Genomic DNA, 20,036 nt, shown 5'->3' with positions numbered 1-20,036 from the left:
CACAGATCTCGGTTTTTCCACCATCCACTCGTCAGGGCTTCTTACGTTCCTCGTGCACTCGCACTAAACTAGGCTATGTAAACCTCGCTTGGATTAGCCTCACCAAGATGCAGCTAAAATATCTATGAGGAACGACTTGAGGCTTAAATGGGAGATGGCGCTAGTTCAAGCGACGCTTACCGGCTATAGCCTGGCTTTCTTTAGCTACTTTCTAGGAATACCCCCCAGGCCTCCCGAGATATTGTAGGCTACGCTACTTTGACTGTTTTGGTTTCTCATTCTGTTGCCATTATTCTTCTCGAGCAGAAAACTTCACATCTTTCAGCTGCTCGCTGGCTCAGATACACTTCTGTGCTCCTATGCCAAATGTCACTATTAAACGTTGTACTGTTCTCTGAATCCTGCTTTGCTCCCACTTCTGATGATGGGGAGCCTCATGACTGCGCAGCTGTTCTGGAACAACAATAAGTTATAAATAAATAAGTTCTGGAATAAGAATAAGACCTGATCTTTCTGATACTCCTCTACTCCTCTTCCAAACTCTGACATGATTCTTTTTATAGATGGATCAGCTTTGTGTGATCCAGCTACAGGTACTAACTATTGTTGGATTTGCAGTATGTTCTTAACATGACACTTTGCTGTCTGGCTCCCTCCCAAAAACTTCTCTGCCCAAACTGCTGAACTCATTGCACTTACTGAAGTCTGTCACCATTTACACAGATTCCAGATATGCTTTTGGTGTTGTTCATGAGTTTGGTGCACTGTGGAAACACAGACATTTCCTTAAATCAGATGGCAAACCCATTCTGAACTCCTCACAGGTTTCTGATCTTCTTGATGTGATCCTTTTGCCTACAGCAATTTCGGTCTGTAAGTGTGCGGCTCACACTAACTCAGAAGATCCTGCTGTTCGTAGAAATGCCAGAGCTGATGCTGCAGCTAAGCAGGCAGCTAACTCTTTTCCTGTTTTCACTTCCCTCTTTTTGCAAGCAGAAGACACCCTCACAGATTTTCATGCAACGCAAACTTTTGCCTCTACAGATGAAAAACCCATTTGGTCCTCAGCTGGTGCAACTCATACAGATGGTGTTTGGCTGGAACCTGATGGTAAACCGTGTCTCCCTAGACACTTTTTCCCTCATTTTGCAAAATTGACACACGGGTTGGACCATGTAACACAATAACACTATATACACAAAGATACTAAAAACACCATATGTGTTTTTAGTACCTCATTAAAGATTGAGTAATTTACCCATGAAACAATAATAATTTAAAAACATGAAAAAAAAAATATTTGGTTTGTCATTCATTTTCTTTGGGAGTGTGCTTGGTGTAATAAAGAGGGTGCTTGTGTTATTTCAGGTGTTTTTATTCAAGAAAAGTAGTTTTTGTACAGTAGAAGGTTTATTTTTTTTGAGACAATACTTTCCAAAGGAACAGAGGAGGCTGGTGTGACAAGGAACTGTTTGGCTCGAAATATTCCCACACTTGGGAACGCTTGCTCGATGGTTGCTCCATGACAGAATAATCCAAAAATCCAAATATCAAAAAACGAGAACTGTTCGTAACGTATAATACGTGTAGAACGGGGACATGAACTGGGGCTTCAGCCATCTTGAATACACTGAATCGCACCAAATGTTATAAATTTCCGCCCATCAACTCGAAGCAGTCAACTGACTCGATCTGATTGAAGCAGTGAAGAGGTTCAAACGTCATCAGTGACGTCACATGAAGCAAGCTCCGGCCCACTGCTTCACCATAACTACCCTGTCAAGTTTGAAGCGTGCTTTGAAGCTTCGGTGTTGGAGGTAACATCACTACTGTATACTTTCATTACCCCCTACCCGAACCAGGGTTTGAATCCCATTCGTACTTATCTTTACCTCTTCTATTTCTACCCCCTACCCGAACCAGGGTTTGTATCCCCACCCCGCTGTGACTGGTGTGCAGTTGGTGAGAGGCTGGGGTAGCTGGTGGTTGTGAAAAAAAAAAAAAGAAAAAACATGGTTGTTGTGGTGTGAGGAGCAGTGATGGCTGGCATTTGGGGAGTGACTCTGGGACGCCAGTGAGCATTGTCTAGCCTCCTGGAGGTGTCGTGGGCCCAACTAGATGAAACACTGATGAAAGGAGATTACCACCTTATCCCACTGACCAGACTGCATCTGGATAGTGTAGTGCTAAGATTGCCACCTTTCATGTGGGTGACCTGGGTTCAAATCCCCTGCATGAAAGGTACTACCTCCTGTAGGGGTCCTCAGGCAAGACCCCTTTTACCCTACCTGTAAGTCGATTTGGATAAAAGTGTCTGCCAAATGCATAAACATGACCCCAATGACATATTGGTCAGCACTGCTCACTGATCTACATAGGGAATTATTCACTGAGTTTGGTCCATTTTTTCTTTAGCACAAGTTTCTTGTGTTTACCTTAAAGTCCCTTGTTCCCTGTGTGGTGTTGAGGGCATAATTCCACAGCTCTGAATTGGAAATATCAACGGTAAGTTCTTAATGTGGGAAATCAGAGATCTAACCATTTCCAACCTCAAAGAAGCATCCGAGATGGCTGCCTTGCATGTGAAATGACTTGAAATCTGAAGCATTTTAGTTTTATTTCTACTTTACACTTACTTGCATACTTAACTTGTAGCTAAGAACTAAGAGTGGAAGAAAAATATTCCAATCTTTTTAGAGAAGGTTGTTTCTTTTGGCCGCCTGTCCTCAAAGCCTCAGGCACAGTTCTGTCCTTATGTCTCAATCCAATGAGTCTTAGAATAAGATGTGCTTGCCAGCAGTTTTTTCCTGCATCTAGGTGAAGCACTTCAGAAACTTTGGGTATTCACTCTTAGCTACAGCCCTGAGCACAGAAACAGGAGCCCAGCCTCCTGGATTCAAATTGGCAACATAGGTGATTTTACACAGAATGTTGTCCCAGTTGATCTCTCTCTATTCCTCTGGTGGGCTGACCAAAGTCTGACAGATCATGGCAATGTTGATTTTGGCACAGACACAACTCACACATACACATGCAAACTTTGCCCAGCCGGGATTTGAACCAAAAACCCAGTTGCTGTTAGGTGACAGCGCTAACCACACCACTGTGCAGCCCATATTTAGCCCTTTACCTACATTTAACCATGATCTTTTCAAATACAATACACCACCACCACCTCTTCCCTCATCTTAAGATAGACTTTTGGGGTAACTTCCTATCTTCAAAAACTCACACTTGACACATAAAGTGTGTATATATATTAAGAAAAAAAAAGGGCCAAAAAATGTTGACTTTCTTTTATTAAAATCATCTTTATATCAGAATAGGTTGTCATTTCATAAATGTTCATTTGTAGAGAATCAGTAATCATAACAGGCGATTATAGAAAAGCCTGATTTGCCTCTGATCCATTCTTTGTGCTATTTTTAATGTCTGTTTTCCATGATCATCCTATTTCAGGAGCTATGACTTTTGAGCAGTTTTTTTGCTAACGGACAACTTAATCATCTTACACTTATGCAAAGAACCAAGGTAAAAACTATATCCATTTTCCACAAAAGAAAGGGATTGAAAAAAAAAAAAAACTGTTGGCATTGGTTCAGTCTAGGATCAGTTCTTCTCTTTCAGTCATATCAGTAGGGTTGGCTAGTCACCTGAGCCTGAAACTTCCAAATATCTGTGACCAATGGAACATCAGGCTTTTGTGAGATTATCAAGCCTTTAGTTTTGTCTTTTTGTCTTTCTTGTCCATTGTTGCATCCCAGACATTGCAGCACAGACTTTTATATCGACAGTAGAATACGACTGATAGTATAGACACCTGTGATACTTAAGGGTGACATATTATACCATCATCGCTAAGTGTAAACTTGGCCTTTTTCTTTTTCCTTTTTACTTTGCGTACACTTTTTCTAACTCGAGATAAAAACTCAAAGTACCATTAAATGGAGCAGGGCAGAAAAAGCTATGCTGTAGTGGGACAGACTTGAGAAATCAAAGAAAAAAATCATTTCTTTCACCGTGGTTAAATTCTTATGTGAAAAATTCTTTACGTGAAAATCCGTAAACTGAACAACTGTTTTTATCCAGACAGCCATTTAAACTGAAAGGTTTTTTCTGTTAATCTTCAAACTCATGCTGTCAGTGGCTGGTGTCTACACATCCTTTATTCAAAGGTTAGTGGTAAAAATCATATCCATCTATCTCTATCATAAACTACCACAGACTTCTGTGGTTTGTTAACTGTTAACAGACAGGACAAGTAAACTTTACACTTTAGATGATAAGTGGTGAAATGATGAAATATTAACTGCTGTCTGATGAGGTTTATTAGAAAGCATTAAGAAGAATCTGTGATGGACTGGCGGCCTGTCCAGGGTGTACCCTACATTTTCAGTTAAACGCTAACATTATTACATTCAGGTAAACATACAATCCCTAGCTAATGTTATAAAAGTGGAAGTGCTTATATGTTCCCAGGATTATACGTTCTGGACTTCAATATTTTGTTAGAAACCTTTTATGTCCCAGTCAAATTTATCCTTGAAGCTAAAATATTTCACAAATAGAATCCAGTGTTTTTTTATTTTTTTTAAATGGTTCTAAAAAGAAAAGCCAACTAAACTAATTGCTATAATTTTTTATTTTTTTTTTTGTCAAATCCAATCTGCCAGAGACTGTTATAGAATCTAATGGCACAGTGCAAAACCCTATATAGGGATCATAGGTATGTCTAAAAACAACTCAATGTAAAATACAGCAATTCACACGTATGGGCTTTCACGTGGCAGGGCTTGCACAGAGATTTGTTTTATGACAGCAGTTTAACATCCTGTAAGGAGAGCCAAAGATCAAAATAAATTGCCAAATTCTCTAGTGTTATTTTAATGTTATCACCTCGTGCCAGTGTTGGCAAATCTTGCCAGCTTCGAGAGTAATTGACTTCCATTAGGATATGTGTTTGGTGTTAAGTAATCATGATAGCTCAGATTTGAGAGCGCTCATTTCTGACTTGCATGAATATTAAAAAAAAAAAAAAAAAAAAAAGCACATTTAAATTAAGTCTTATCCAGTTTCACTTCATTCAATAATTCCAAAATGCCTGCTGGGATACCGATACTCTCACCATTTCTTTCTTTCAGTGCTGCAAGTTTTGATGGCGGTCAAAGAGGAACCTTCATCCTATCAGAGGGACAAATTCCTGCATTTTTGTCATGGTTGATTAAGAAAGAAGTAAACAAAAATTTAAGTCTATCAACAGGTTAGACTCTTCAGAGTGATCTGTGTATGTCTTTAAAGGTACCTTATGAATTGACAGTGTGTATATGGCAATCGTACATTGTATAGTATAGTACAGTATACCTTCGGGCCAAAACAGATCTGAAAAACTCCCGTGTCTGCGAGATGTTGTTCAAAGAGATGAAACGGAACCAACATAGAATTAATATGCAGTTTGCAAGGTGACTTGCTCAGATGACCATTGTGTGTCAGTCAAAAATCTGACAAACTCGCTTCCCGAGTTTCAGGTACGGTGAACAATTCTGTCGATGCTCTCCTGGATGTTTGCCATCTTCTTCAGCATCTGGTCCACTTTGGTATCATCAAACTCCAGACACACAAACTCTGAATTCTGAGAGAGATGGCAGAAGACATTTTATTGAATAAAACATATTGTTGCTCCTGTTTGATGTGCATGCATTGGGATATCTGTTAATCAGCTCTGAAAAATAAAAATAAAAATTTGAAAAAGATCAAGGGATGTCAGTATCATATGGATTGTCCATCCAATACTGGCTCATGGTGAAACACCACAGACACATGACCACATGACTTCGGTTAGTGAGCGTCTGATAGGGCACAGATAAAGTCTAAAATAGCAGTACAAGTTGGTTGCATACCACTTAAAAATCTATAAAGTTTTTTATCACATCACATACAAATGTATTCCTGACAAAACAATCAAGTAAATAAAACTGTCACAAAATCAGAAGGAATTTAGCAGTCCTCTGCTCTGTAGTGTTAAAAGCATCTCTTCTTAAGATCCATTATTGACAGTTTTGGATGTAAAATGACAAACACGCACAGCAGATCTTAATCATATTAGTCAGCTGGCCAGGAGGTAACAGAAAAATCCAATCAACACTCATCGGCTGTAGCTCAGGAGGAGGAGCACTCTTTTGCAAATCAAAAGGTCCTGCTTTTGATGTGTTGTGAAGTCCAGACAGGAAGTAACCAGTGGAGAAGGTGACTGCCATTTTCTGTTATTCTACCGGTAAAAAAAAAATCTAATCTAATCTAAACACAGTATGCAAGCTGGATACAGTAACACTATGTAATACAAATTATTGTCAATGATTATGAAGCAATCACTACTGAGTTTGGTACCAGAAAGAGCCACCACAAGTCCATCCTAGTCAAGCAGAGTCAAAGAAAAGAGGAGAGAGGCTAAATCTGAGCATGCCAACATGGTGCACATGGAGGGCTGGCAGACTGGTCAGATCTTTCATAAATCTTATGTAATTATTAACTGTAGCCTATGACATTTGCAAAAAGTTAAAAACAGAGTTTTTCCTGCATAGATAATTTGGTGGTGGCCGCCACCAGTAGGTAGGTTTTCACTGCAACAAACACGGATGATGACAGATCGACAAAGAAGGATTAGTTCAGTGACAATCGGCCCATAGGGGGCGCCACCCTCCCTGATAAGAGATGGGGAAATGTAAAATATAGTTTTACAAATTCATTTAAAAATGTCAATTTACCCTCTATTGTGTGCCTACATGCAATATGAATTATATACACTCAAGTGTGTACATCACTCTAAATTGGACATGCCCAAAAACCTTCACAGGAAGGCAACCAGGGGGCTTGACTATGTGCCAAGAATGGGGACACCACTCTTGCTTTGTTTATACAGGATATGAATAGTTTGCAAAAGTGACTCTGCTACTCCTGTAGCAATCCTCACAGAATCCCTCAGAGAACACGATAATAGGCCTGCTCCAAGGCCATATAACAAATATAAACTAGCCGTTCAAACTCCCATGACCTCTTCAGTCACTCTGCAAGGGTAAAGCTTTGGTTCACTGTTGCACAACCTAGGGAAAAACCATACTGCTCCTCCTGAACCCAGAAGTTCAACAATTGGTCAGAGCCCCCTCTCAAATACCCTGGAGTAAATTTCCCAGGGAGGCACAGTAGTGTGACTCCCTTATTGTTGGAACACACTCTACAGAACCCATTTTAAAAAATAGGAACCACCAATCCTGTCTGCCACTCGACTGGCATTGTTCCAGATCTCCATGCGATATTGAAGAGGAGTGTCAGGCAAGACAGCCCCACAATGTCCAAAGGATATCGTCCAAGCTTTGAACTAACTTAGCAACCTCTGACTTGGTGATGGGTGAGTCTTCCCACAAATTCTCCTCTCTTCTCCTCAATATACATTCTGGCCGAGCATTAAAGAAATCCTCAAAGTTTTCATTCCACCACCTGACGATATCTTCAGTTCATGTCAGAATTTCTCCACTCAGGCCAAGCACAATCTGGGACAGACCCTGCTTTCCCTTCCTAATTCCTGGCAGATCATCCTTGAGGCGAACCGAAAGTCCTTCTCCATGGCCTCACGGAATTCCTCCCACGGCCAAGTTTTACCTTCAACAACAACCAACGCTGCAGGCATTTTAGCCACTTGGGACCCACCAGCTGCTTCAAATGAATACCAGGATAAACAAGCCTGAAAGGCCTACTTCTTTAGCTTGACAGCTTCACTCACCGCTGGCATCCATCAGCAGGTCCTCAGTTTACCACCATGACAGGCACCAACGACCTACTGGCCACATTTCCTGGAAGCCGCATCCGCAATTTGAACTCCATGTCCCTAGAGATGCTTAGCAACAACAAGAGTCACTCAACACTCTAAGATCGACATACAAATCTGTGCACCCCCTGGATTTACTACAAGGAAGTCTACGACTCCATGTATACTGGAATGCTTGAAACTCTTCAAAATCAACAGGACACTAAGAGCCTTCATCAGGAACTCAATGGGACTGTGGAAGACAACCCTGCAGGTCAATTCCAAGCCAACTGCATAAAGCCTCGTTTCCACTTTTTCCACAATTACGGTTCGGGTCACTTCGGATCCGGACGGGTCGGGTCGCTTTGGGGTCAGCTTTGCGTTCCCACTGTACAAAGGGGACCCTCATGGGTGGGCAGAGTGCGTGCCGAAGCGTCACTACGTCGATCGCTCCAAAGCTTCTTCAGCTTAATGCGACACTGGCTCGCGGTCCGGTTGAAACCAGTCTCTGCCATTTTTGCGGCAATCAGCTGGAAAACTTTTCTGTTTCGCACAGCACCATCGAGCTCCCGCTGCACAGCCTCCTCACCAACAGCAGAGAGCAGAGCCTGCACCTCCTCAGCACTCCAGGCTCCTCCCCAAGGGAACCGGTCGTGTGTGCTAGGTACCCCAAGCAGAAGGTAGTGCTGGGCGGTATACCGGTTCACACCGAATACCGGTCTATAATTTCGTTATGATATGAATTTTTAACATACCGCCATACCGGTGTATTTGATTACACAACGGGGGGAACGCTGCGTCGCGCGACATTGTTTGAGACGGGACCCTTTTCAATGTTGCGCTTCTAAACACGCATGTTTACTGTCTATTTTTAACGCTATTTAAAAAAATACTGGTATTCGTTAAGCTGCATTTCCTTTCCCTGCTCTCCCTCCGTCTCTCTGTCAGTCATGCGTCTCTCTCGCATAGCCTACACACACACACACACACACACACACACACACACACAGCCCCTCCCCTCCGTGCACACCGCGTGTGTCTCCATCAGCGAGATCATACCTGGAAACAGTAGCAGCTGTGAATCAAATAAAGTAGGTTTTTTAAACTCTTACACTGAATGTTTGCTGCTTCAATCCAGAAAAATATTTTCCGCGATTGAAAAAGAGATGTGTTGAGGATGAGGACCAGCCTGAACCGGAGGTATCAGTCTGAAACAGAGCTGAACAGTCCGACCAGTGTAATTAATGTTATTAATTTGTTTACAATGAAGATGTGAATATTAATACAATAAAGTTCTGTGTGACCAATTATTAACGAAGGAATTATTTTGAAGAATTTTTATTTTAATTTTTAATTCTGTTCTCAATCTGTAGAAAATGCTGTGAACACCTAATTATGCATGAAAAAAAAAATACCGTGATATACCGTGAAACCGTGATACCATGAAAAAATACCGTGATATGTATTTTTGGTCATACCGCCCAGCACTAGCAGAAGGGTTACAAAAATGAACATGTACCATGGGACCGGTACACTTTCGTGGTAGTGGAAACACTGAAATAAGCGAACCGTTCTGAACCGACCCGCACCGGACTGCATAGTGGAAACGGGGCTTAAGTTAACATCAAGTCCGGTTTTTACCAATGAGATGCTCAGTCCCCACTGCTCTTCTGCATAGACCTGACCGCCCTCAGCCACATCATCACAAAGAGTGGCTATAGACACAGATTCCAAAGTGGAGCAACCATCAGTCACCTCCTCTACATGGACGACATCAAGCTGTAAGCCAGGACTGAACGTGACATCAGCTCACTGATACACCTCACTAGGATATAAAGCAAGGACATCAATATGTCATTTGGATGAGATAAATTTTTATATTATATATATATGTATGCACAAATGGTTTGCCAAATATATTTGTGTGTGAACGTTTTGCTTTAAACTGATTTAACTGTTTTGTCCACAAAGTAGCTAAATGTAAAGGAATATGAGGCCTAAAAGTTGGCAACAATAAGAGGTTTCAGGTCTAACTCATTGTATTACTGAGGAACACAGAGAAAAAGTTAAGGAGAGTCTGCACCACCAGGAGAAATATACACTGGCAGCTTTACAGGTGACACATTAGATTAGATTGGTATTAACAATATTGTGTGATTTCTATACGTTCTATTTTACATGTCACTTTCAGTAGCCTTTTTTCAGCAAGAGATAACTTAAATATTTGCTGCTATTGTCACTTTGTGCTTGACTAAAACTGAATTAGTATCAGAATGAGCACTGAATGGTATTCTTACATGTCCAGCTCTGCCAAGCTCCAGCGCTATGAGGGCGACCGGGTCGCTGTGGTCTGTGTCCCCGCAGCTGTCACCTACTTGGAGGTCAACTCTCCAGGAGAGCGCCTTCAGACTGGGCTCCCAGCGGCTCTGAGCCAGCAAGCTCTCCCTCACACGAATTCGCTGGTTCTTCCAGAAGCGAGAGAGGGCAGCAGTCTGTTCAGCACTTACCCCACTGCCACCCTGCTTCTTGGTCTGAGCTGTGAGGAAGGCTTCCAGCTGGGCATGGTCCATGTCTGCTGTGACAATTGACTGAGAGATGAAGGAAGAGAGAAAAAGGAGGAGGATTAGGATAATACAAAACTTGAGTTCTGAAATTCCACTGGTGAGATTTACTTTCTCCCTAAAATATATCATTTTAAGTCATTTACATGTTTTAAGACTATTAAATAAAAGTTTTGTAAAATACTTTTGTTAAACAAAATAACAAAAGTCAAAAGGTATAATTATATAACTTCCTTTAGGGATAAATTAAACGTATTGTGAAATTTAATTTCATTATTAGAATAGGTTTTTATAGTTTTCTAAAATTTCAATAATGACATAATACTCACAAAAAGTTAGGGATATTTGGCTTTCGGGTGAAATTTCAGGATGAACCTAAAATGCATTATAACCTTTACAGGTGAACTTAATGTGACCTTCTATACACTTTTGAGTGCACATGTCAGTTGCTGTTCTCTAACAAGGAGCGGCAAAATTCACAATAGGTGTTTGATCCATGAATCGACATTCAGAAATTTCTTGGTTCAATTAGAATTGTATTTAAACAGTCCTCCTCATCATGCTGTTTACATTTTTACATCATGAGACCAAGACGACACCTCACAATTGATCAACAGTACCTCACCATTGCGAGGCGTCAAACAGGATGTTCTCAGATGGATGTGGTAGTTGCCACATCCGTTAGAGTGGCCACTACCACAGTGGAGCACAAGTTGGAGATATTTGGCTTATTATATATATTTAGTGGAGCTTAGAGTGTCACAGAGTGTCATCAGTAGGTTGCAAGGTTGCAACAGAGATACAGAGACTGGAAGAGTCACAGAAAGGCATAGAAGTGGACGTCCTTTGACCACATTGCACACTGATGACCGCTTCATTGTGAATAGTGCCGTGCGGAACCAGATGATGAATTCCACTCAATTCCACGCACATTTGAGGGAGGTGAGAGGCACCCAAGTGTCATGGCTGACCATTCAACGCCATTTACATCAGCGTGGTCTGCATGCTAGACAACCTGCAAAGCACAGGTGTCATCGTCTTGCATGGGCCAGGGAGCATTTACGCTGGATGAGGGACCAGTGGGACTCGGAGCTGTTCTCTGATGAAAGTCGATTCACGTTGAGCAGTTCAGCATGATGGCTGCCAACGATGTTGAAGACATCAAGGAGAGCGCTATGCATTAGCCACTGTTGACACCAGATGAGCCTTTGGTGGTGGTGGTTTTACAGTGTGGGCAGGTGTGTCTAGTCAGTACAGAACTGCCCTACACTTTGTGAATGGTACAGTGACAAGCCCACAGTACCTGAATAACATCATTAATACAGTCATTGTGCCCCTGCATGAACAACAACACGGGCCTAATTTAATCCTCATGGACGATAATGCTCCAGCTCATCGATGTTGCATCATTAGGGAATGGCTGCTGGAGTCTAGGGTACCTCAAATAGAGTGGCCTGCACTTTCTTCAGACCTGAATCCCATAGAAAACCTATGGGAGGCTCATATGGCCCTCAATGACCTGAGGGCCATTGAGGTGCACTCCCAAAGAGTGGGATGCCATGACAATAAGTCGACTTGTGAAGACATTGTTGTCAAGCTGTAATTGATGCTCAAGTGCACATGACAAGTTATTGAGACATTGACATTTTTTGTTGTGGTATACCCACCACTGTCGTTGGCTTTTGTTTCAATAAATTGTTTGAGATGAGGAAATCACCAGTGGATGTATCTACTTAAATGCTCTACTTTCATGATGTAATAATACTGTAGCGTGAACGTTTTACATTTTCCATAAATTTAACCGTAAAACCAAATATCCCTTACTTGTGAGTAGTGTATATATCAGTGGTGGGCCATCAGGGCCTCCAAGGCCTTCTGTGCTGGCCTAAACACTATCAGAATCACTAACTTACATCTACAGCCTAAATTATAATATTTGTTCAATTAAATTGTATTAATTTACTTCAAATAGTCTATTCTCTCTTTTTTTGTAAAGTTTCTCTTGGTTGCGGTGCCAAGACATGTTTGTGGATTATCGATGTTTCATCAAATCAGACTTCAGGCTCTATGTGCTGCCAGGGTTAATGTATCTGCCCAGGGCCTTCAGAATCAGTAGTGCTAGCTTACCTTAAATAAACTATATAGCAACAAAACTGTTTTTTTAACCAATCAGATTTCAAATTCGCCTCACTGGGCCTCCTAGCTGACCAGCAATGATGTCAAAAGTTTTCCGTCCTCTCGGTCACCGTCCTCTTTGGTCAGAGCAAAGTTATCACAGGCAAGTTTTGCTAGCAAAACACCTCCTAAGGATCTGAGTGACATTAATACATTGGATTTTACATGTTTTTGCCCACAATGGATGACGGAGAAGGAGAAACTAATTTGGTATGAAAACGTATCAAAATTCCCTTTTCAAGCTGTATGACAGAGTCATTGAAGTCTTCCTGCATAAAGAGAGGAGGATGGATTTTGTAGAAATAAATGATCAGGAACTCTTGTGAGTATTATGCATTTTATTTACATATATAAATATTAACTAATAAATATAAATGATTAAATATTCTGAACTGCTGATATATGTGATAACAACAATAATAATGGTACTCGCTGTCAATAAGAAATGCCTCTCATAATTCATTATTAGTAGGCAAATTGATGAATAAAGATCCTGCCGTTGAATATTTGTTAAAAAAAAAAAAGTCAGAAGGAAACCTGCAGAAGAAAGTCTTATAACAGCTGTCTCTGTGTTTATTTGCATACAGCACTAGTGAGCATTAGTGAGATCCGGATCCATGTGGGCACTCAAGACGTATTTAAATAGCGACACTGAATAGACGGTAAACCCGCACTGAAGGCCAAGTGACCCAAAGCACAGCTCATATACCTATATATACATATATATGAACTCTTTAATTTACTCTACATAAACCCAATGGAAATAGAGTCTGCTCCTTCTAGATTAATTACATGATTTATCATAAGTTTTGTACACGAAATTAGTTGACATTATTGCTGTATTCTACGGTGGCCGACACGTGCAAACGCGCTGCAAACGCCGAAACAAATCCAACAGTAAAATGCTGCAAGAGAAAAATGCGGCAATAACAAAAACGACCGGAGCACACGCGCTGCAAACCCCAAAACACATGCAAGAGAGAAACGCTGCAAACTTCAAAACACATGCAAGAGAGAAACGCTGCAAACTTCAAAACACATGCAAGAGAGAAACGCTGCAAACTTCAAAACACATGCAAGAGAGAAACGCTACAAACTTCAAAACACATGCAAGAGAGAAACGCTGCAAACTTCAAAACACATGCAAGAGAGAAACGCTGCAAACTTCAAAACACAACGGAAGTTCGCCAGGCCACTAGGGGTTCTCGACCTGTGGGATAGGGGATCGACTATTCAATTCAATTCAATTCAATTCAAATTCAAAATCCCAGAGGGAAATTAAATGTTGATGTAACTCAATTAAATCAAGGAGTTATTATAGATGCTGATGGCTGTGGGCAGGAATGATTTCCTGTAGTGGTCCGTTTTGCATCCAAACTGAAGAAGCCTTTGACTGAAGAGACTCTGTTTTCCGATAACAGTCTCATGGAGAGGATGTTCAGGGTTGTCCATAATTCTCTTGATTTTATGCAAAATCCTTCTTTGCATTATTGTCTCCAGAGGTTCCACAGTCGTCCCCAGAACATAACCAGCCTTCCTTATCAGGTTGTTAAGTCTTTTTAGGTCCCTGGTTCTGATGCTGCTGCCCCAACAGATGACGCAAGAGGAAATGATGCTCTCAACAACAGACTTGTAGAATATCTGCAACATCTTGTTGCAAACCTTGAAGGACCTTAGCTTCCTCAAGAAGTACAGTCTGCTCTGTCCTTTCTTGTAGATGGCTTCACTGTTGTGTCTCCAGTCCAGTCTGTTGTCCAGATGAACACCAAGGTATTTATATTCCTCAACCACCTCCACTTCTTCTCCCATGATGGAAACAGGGTTTGATCTGACCCCGTTTCTCCTGAAATCTACAATCATCTCCTTTGTTTTGTTAACATTCAAGATGAGATGATTGTTCCCACACCATGCCACAAAGCAGTCCACCAGCTCTCTGTACTCAGCTTCTTGTCCATCTCTGATACACCCGACAACTGCAGTCATCTGAATATTTCTGTAGATGACAGGAGTCTGACTTGTACTGGAAGTCTGAAGTGTACAGAGTGAAAAGGAATGATGAGAGTACAGTCCCCTGTGGTGCTCCTGTGCTGCTGATCACCTGGTTAGACACACAATTCTTCAGTCTGACAAACTGTGGTCTGTTTGTCAGGTAGTCATGGTATGGGAGATCTACCACATTAATGAAAGAGAAGAAAGTCAAAAGTTACGTTGTCATTTGTCTTTTTTAAACACTTGGCCGTAATTTTTTACCTTATTATAGCGACATAACTCCACTGCTCTTCTATAATAAGGTAAAAGATTACGGCCAAGTGTTTAAAAAAGACATAAATGACAATGTACCTTACGACTTTCTTCTCTTTCATTAATATGGTAGATCTCCCATAGTCGATCCCCTATCCCACAGATCGAGACCCCCTAGTGGCCTGGCGAACTTCCGTTGTGTTTTGCAGACATCCCAAGTTCCAAAAACTCATTTCAGGGAGATGACTCAGTCCCACTCTCCCCCCCCCCGACAAGCAGTCGTCAGACTGGACGCTCGTTGAACAGAGCGTTGCTTTGGACAGATACGCACAGGTTTCACAAGCAACCTCTCCCCACAGCACTCTCTCTCTCGTGCCTGCGCAGTCGAAGCGCGCATGGTACACGAGTTATTTTATTGCCTGCACGCTCTCACTCGCATTGAAAAAAAAAAAAAAAAACTCCCTGGAATAGTCTAAAATCCGGGATATTTTATCCGACTCGCGGGCATCCGTGATTAACTATCAATATCAGGGAGACTCCCGGAGCTTCCGGGAGACTTGGGATGTCTGGTTTTGAAGTTTGCAGCGCGTTTTTTTCTTGCATGTGTTTGTTAAGTTTGCAGCGTTTTACTATTGGATTTGTTTCGTCGTTTGCAGCGCGTTTGCACGTGTCGGCCACCGTAGTATTCACCCATCTTACGCAGGTTCATTTTTAGCATGAGCTTTTGTCTTGTGTGTTTTCTGCAAAATGTCATAACAGTTTAATAGGTACACAAGGTGTTTTTCCCCTCAGTCATGCTCACAATAAACGTGTCTTAATGATTCCTAATAATGGTACCAACAATGGCTGTTTCCACAGCCAGAAAAAGATACTTCCAGAATTAAGCGTTTCATTACCTTTAAGAGCCCTTTCATTTTCTCGTGTAAAGCCTTGAACTCCTCTTGTGTCAATTCGGGGAAAAGTTCATTTTTCAGAAACTCCTCTGTGATTTTGCTGTTGTTGTAATACACTTTTTGAGATATTCCATTCAACAGACCGCCCAAAGACTTCGTTGCTTCCACATCCGACATGTTTGCTTGTAGTGAGTCACATGAACCAGATGGGTTATATCACGTGAAAGCTGACGCAACATGGCATTATGGGAGTTGCAGTTTAAGGTGGCTTTTCCTTTTCTCCGACTGTTTGTGGCCCCTGGCCTATGGCGTGATCTTTGTGCCACCAGCTTGAGCGCGCAGTGACACTGATTTGAGGGCACAGATCTATCTGAAGGAACAATAATTTTAGGCGTGTGCGTATGAATCTCACACACGCTCGCTCATAGGTGCTCGGACACGCGCTCAACTCTGACAAACTGCTCGCTCGAACGGCACTCTGCTCGCGCTCGGCTCTATCTCTCTGCTCGCTAGCTAGTTAGCCTACTGATTACTGTTGTAGGGTGTCACAAATATTTTAGAGAAAGAAACCTAACATCAACTTTTTTTATTTGTTTCTCTTTATATTTTTTCATGTATTTTTAATGTTTCTTCCACTCCCTGCTGCAATGCTTTTATTTTATGTAAAGAATTGTTTTGTACATGAAATGTGCTACAAATAAATTTGATTTGATCAAAATCTAAAACGGTAGAAATATAAAACTACACCAGCTTAGGAAATTAAATGTTTGTAGTATTGAAGTGGTTGTTTTTACCTAGTAAGTTATGAACTATAGCAGCTGACCCACAGTGGGGTTTTTTTAAACTTTTAAACTTTAAACTGATCAATTGTGTTATTGGTTTAATCTGTAATGGTTACTGGTTTGACAAAAAAATATAACATCTTGTTTAATTCCTTTAGGGTGACGGTAGAAGTTCAATTGAGTCTGCACTGCAGACTCTGCAGTGATTGGCTGGTGGCGTGGCTCATTTACATACAAATAACAGAGTTGCGAGCGCAGAGACAGAGCCGCGAGCGAGCAGAGAGATAGAGCCGAGTGCGAGCAGAGTGAGCCTTTCGACTCGAGCGAGCAGTTTGTCAGAGTTGAGCGCGTGTCCGAGCACCTATGAGCGAGCGTGTGTGAGATTCATACGCACACGCTTAAAATTATTGTTCCTTCAGATAGATCTGTGCCCTCAAATCAGTGTCACTGCGCGCTCAACCTGGTGCCACAAAGATCACGCCATACTGGCCAGGCCGATATTGCTCATCAGCTATTATGTAAGCTGGAATTTCAATAGGCATGATGATACCCATCTGACCTCCTAATTCTCCTGCATTAAACTAGATTAAAGCTGGATTTGTAGTTGACACGTTTTTTTTTGTTTTTTTTTAATGAGCTTTATTGAAAAAGGTGGTACATATACATTGAACAGCAGACATGTGCTCCAATATTTATGTATCAACAAAAATAAATAAATGATAAATAATAATAATAATAATGACTTGGTTTTATATAGCGCCTTTCAAGTAACCCAAGGTCGCTTTACAAAAAGGAGATGGGGCTAGGGACTAGAGGAAAGAAGAGGGGAGGGGGTAGAAATGGGGATGGGGCCAAGGTGATTAAGGACCATAGGCCTCAGTGAATAAATGGGATTTGATGTGCTTTTTGAACGTTTCCAGTGTGGGAGCTTGGCAGATATGGAGAGGTAGACTGTTCCAAAGGGTGGGGGCAGCAACACAGAAGGCTCGGTCTCCAAAGGTCCGTAGTCTGCAGCGGGGAGTGACGAGCAGGTCCTTGCCAGAGGACCTCAGGGACCTTGGTTGGGAGTGTTGCTGGATGAGATCGGAGAGGTACTGGGGAGCAAGAGTGTGGAGGGATTTGTATGTGAGGAGTAGGAGTTTGTAGGTGATGCGTGACTTCACTGGGAGCCAGTGAAGGTGTTTGAGTGTGGGGGTAATGTGTTGCCACCGCTTTGTGTTGGTGAGGATCCTGGCAGCCGAGTTTTGGACACGCTGTAGTCTGTCCAGTGCTTTGTTTGGAAGACCATAGAGGACACCATTACAGTAGTCCAGACGGGAGGTGATGAAGGCATGGATCAGAGTCTCTGCAACTGGGTCTGACAGTGAGGGCCGGAGTCTGCAGATGTTTTTGAGATGGAAGAAGGCGGATTTGGTGGTGCTACTGATGTGAGCTTGGAGTGAGAGGTTACAGTCCAGGATAACACCCAAGTTGCGTACTTCTTGGGAGGGCCTGATGGTACAGCCATCAACATTCAGTAGGACATCCCCAACTTCCTTGGACTGAGATGGAGAGGCCACCACCATGAGCTCTGTCTTGTTGTTGTTCAGTTTGAGTAGGTTGGTGGCCATCCAAGTCTTAATGTCTCTCAAACAGTGAACTAGTGATAGGGGAGGGAGATGGGCAGATGGTGTGGTGCTAATATAGAGCTGGGTGTCGTCAGCATAGCAATGAAAACTGAGCCCACTAAATAAGTCATAGTCAATTAAAGTCATTATTAGTAATGCCAATAAACTTAAAAAAGTAGGGAGAATGATACATAAATGAATGAATGAAAATACAGGAAAGGGAAAAAGGAAAACATCAGCAAAAAAAGAAAAAAGGAAACAATGTACATACATTATTCTTCTTTGAAAAACCTCTTGTATATATCTGTGGATGTGGTGCTTTGTTTAGCGTCAATCAGTGTAAGGGATTTCATGTACTCTTTAAACTCATGCAAGAAACTTCTAAAGTTGGGTGGAGTATTTACATTTATGTATGTGAAATTTGCCATACAAAATTATTAGGTTTGCAATAAAGGTGATGTCATTTTCTCCATGGATAAAATACATCATCACACTTCTACAGTTAAAGGACAAGACCGTTTTTTTTTTGACATTGGGCCCTTGATTTCACATTATAACATGATGTTCTACTCACCCCTGCTTGTTGTTGGTAATTTGGAGCTGTTCCGAAGATATTCGAGAGGCGTCTGGCTGCTCTCTTGAGATATTCGGCCATGAAACGGTTTCCTATGGGCAAGTTTATACAGGCACAAACTATGCTGTTTATAATTTATTAATTACTGTACACTAGCACTGATAACGTGGAGGTGCGTCGCTTACTTAAAAAAATCCGGGTTACTGTAATTTTGAATTTTTGTCGTAAAGTGGGTGTTACTGACGTCCTCGTCGTGCTACTACCACAGACAGCCCACAGACCTGCTGCCTATTTATTCATTCGGCTAAAATTCAAAATTAGTAACCCGGCTGTGGGAACAAAGGACCTCCTGAACCTCTCAGTCCTGCAGTGCAGAGTGATGAGCCTCTCATTGCAGCTCCTCCTCTGTCCTGCCAGTATTCTGTGAAGACGATGTTTATTGTTCTCCAAAACAGAATCTAATTTCCTCCTCCTCTGTTCCTCCACCACAGCACTGAGAGGGTCTAGCCTTCTGCCTACAACAGAACAAGCCTTTTTAACCAGTTTGTCTAGGCGCCTACAGTTTTTGTCTGTCGCGCAACTCCCCCAGCAAACAACAGCATAGAACAGTGCACTCTCAATGATAGTGTGATAAAACATCCACATCATATCACTACAAACATTGAAGGACTGCTTCTATATTGGCAGACCACTCCAGTTTATTATCCAGCTCTAGCCCCAGGTATTTGCACAGTCTGAACAGTCTCTATCTCCCCTCCATCAATGCAGACTGACTGGTATGGAGTTTTAGATCTCCTGAAGTCCACCACCAGCTCTTTGGTCTTGGTAGTGTTCAGGACCAAACAGTTATTTTTTTGTCCAGCCATAGAAGGACTCCACAAGGTCCCTGTACTCCTTCTCCCTTCCACCACGCACACATGCCAAAACAGCCGTATTATCAGAATACTTCTGTATGTTGCAGGACTCTGAGTTGTACTTAAAGTCCGATGTGTACAGGGTGAAAAGAAAAGGAGCCATAACAGTACCCTGCGGAGCCCCAGTACTGCATTCCAGTGTTCCAGAAACACATCTCCCCATCCTGACATACAGTGGTCTGGCAGACAAATAGTCTATAATCCATGATGTCAGGGAGGGGGACACACCCATACCTAGCAGCTTGTCTTTCAGTATGGGAGGCTGTATGGTGTTGAAGGCACTGGAAAAGTCAAAGAACATGATTCTCACATATGAACCAGGCACATCCAGATAAGCATATGCCCGATGCAACATGTACAGAATCGCGTCTTCCACTCCTATGTGTTTCTGGTAGGCAAACTGGAGGGGGTCAAGAGCCTCAGCAACCTGCAATCTCATGCGATGAACAAGGAGTCTCTCCAAGGTCTTCATGATATGAGATGTCAAAGCC

The 20,036-nt window shown here is 41.9% G+C and overlaps 1 protein-coding gene across 1 annotated transcript; it reads right to left on the bottom strand.

The window, feature by feature from the left end:
• Positions 1 to 1,354: 1,354 nt before the first annotated feature.
• On the bottom strand, positions 1,355 to 15,857 carry commd1 (copper metabolism (Murr1) domain containing 1). Its single transcript, XM_075464111.1, has 3 exons — positions 15,672 to 15,857; positions 10,096 to 10,386; positions 1,355 to 5,629 (listed from the first exon to the last, which is right to left on the bottom strand). The coding sequence occupies exons 1-3, from the start codon at positions 15,843 to 15,845 to the stop codon at positions 5,522 to 5,524; spliced, it is 573 nt and encodes a 190-aa protein (XP_075320226.1). The 5' UTR covers positions 15,846 to 15,857; the 3' UTR covers positions 1,355 to 5,521.
• Between the last annotated feature and the right edge of the window lie 4,179 nt (positions 15,858 to 20,036).

The sequence above is a fragment of the Odontesthes bonariensis genome, chromosome 4, assembly GCF_027942865.1.
Source record: "Odontesthes bonariensis isolate fOdoBon6 chromosome 4, fOdoBon6.hap1, whole genome shotgun sequence".
NCBI lineage: Eukaryota > Metazoa > Chordata > Actinopteri > Atheriniformes > Atherinopsidae > Odontesthes > Odontesthes bonariensis.
The sequence above is the reverse complement of the archived record's forward strand: the minus strand, read 5'-3'. Positions and strand labels throughout refer to the sequence as shown.

Coding starts and splice junctions, on each gene's coding strand:
- commd1 (XM_075464111.1), bottom strand. CDS start 15,845: ATGTCGGATGTGGAAGCAACGAAGTCTTTGGGCGGTCTGTTGAATGGA. Junction 10,387..15,671: donor AAATGAAAGGGCTCTTAAAG/GTAATGAAACGC, acceptor TTCATCTCTCAG/TCAATTGTCACAGCAGACAT. Junction 5,630..10,095: donor AGCTTGGCAGAGCTGGACAT/GTAAGAATACCA, acceptor CATCTCTCTCAG/AATTCAGAGTTTGTGTGTCT.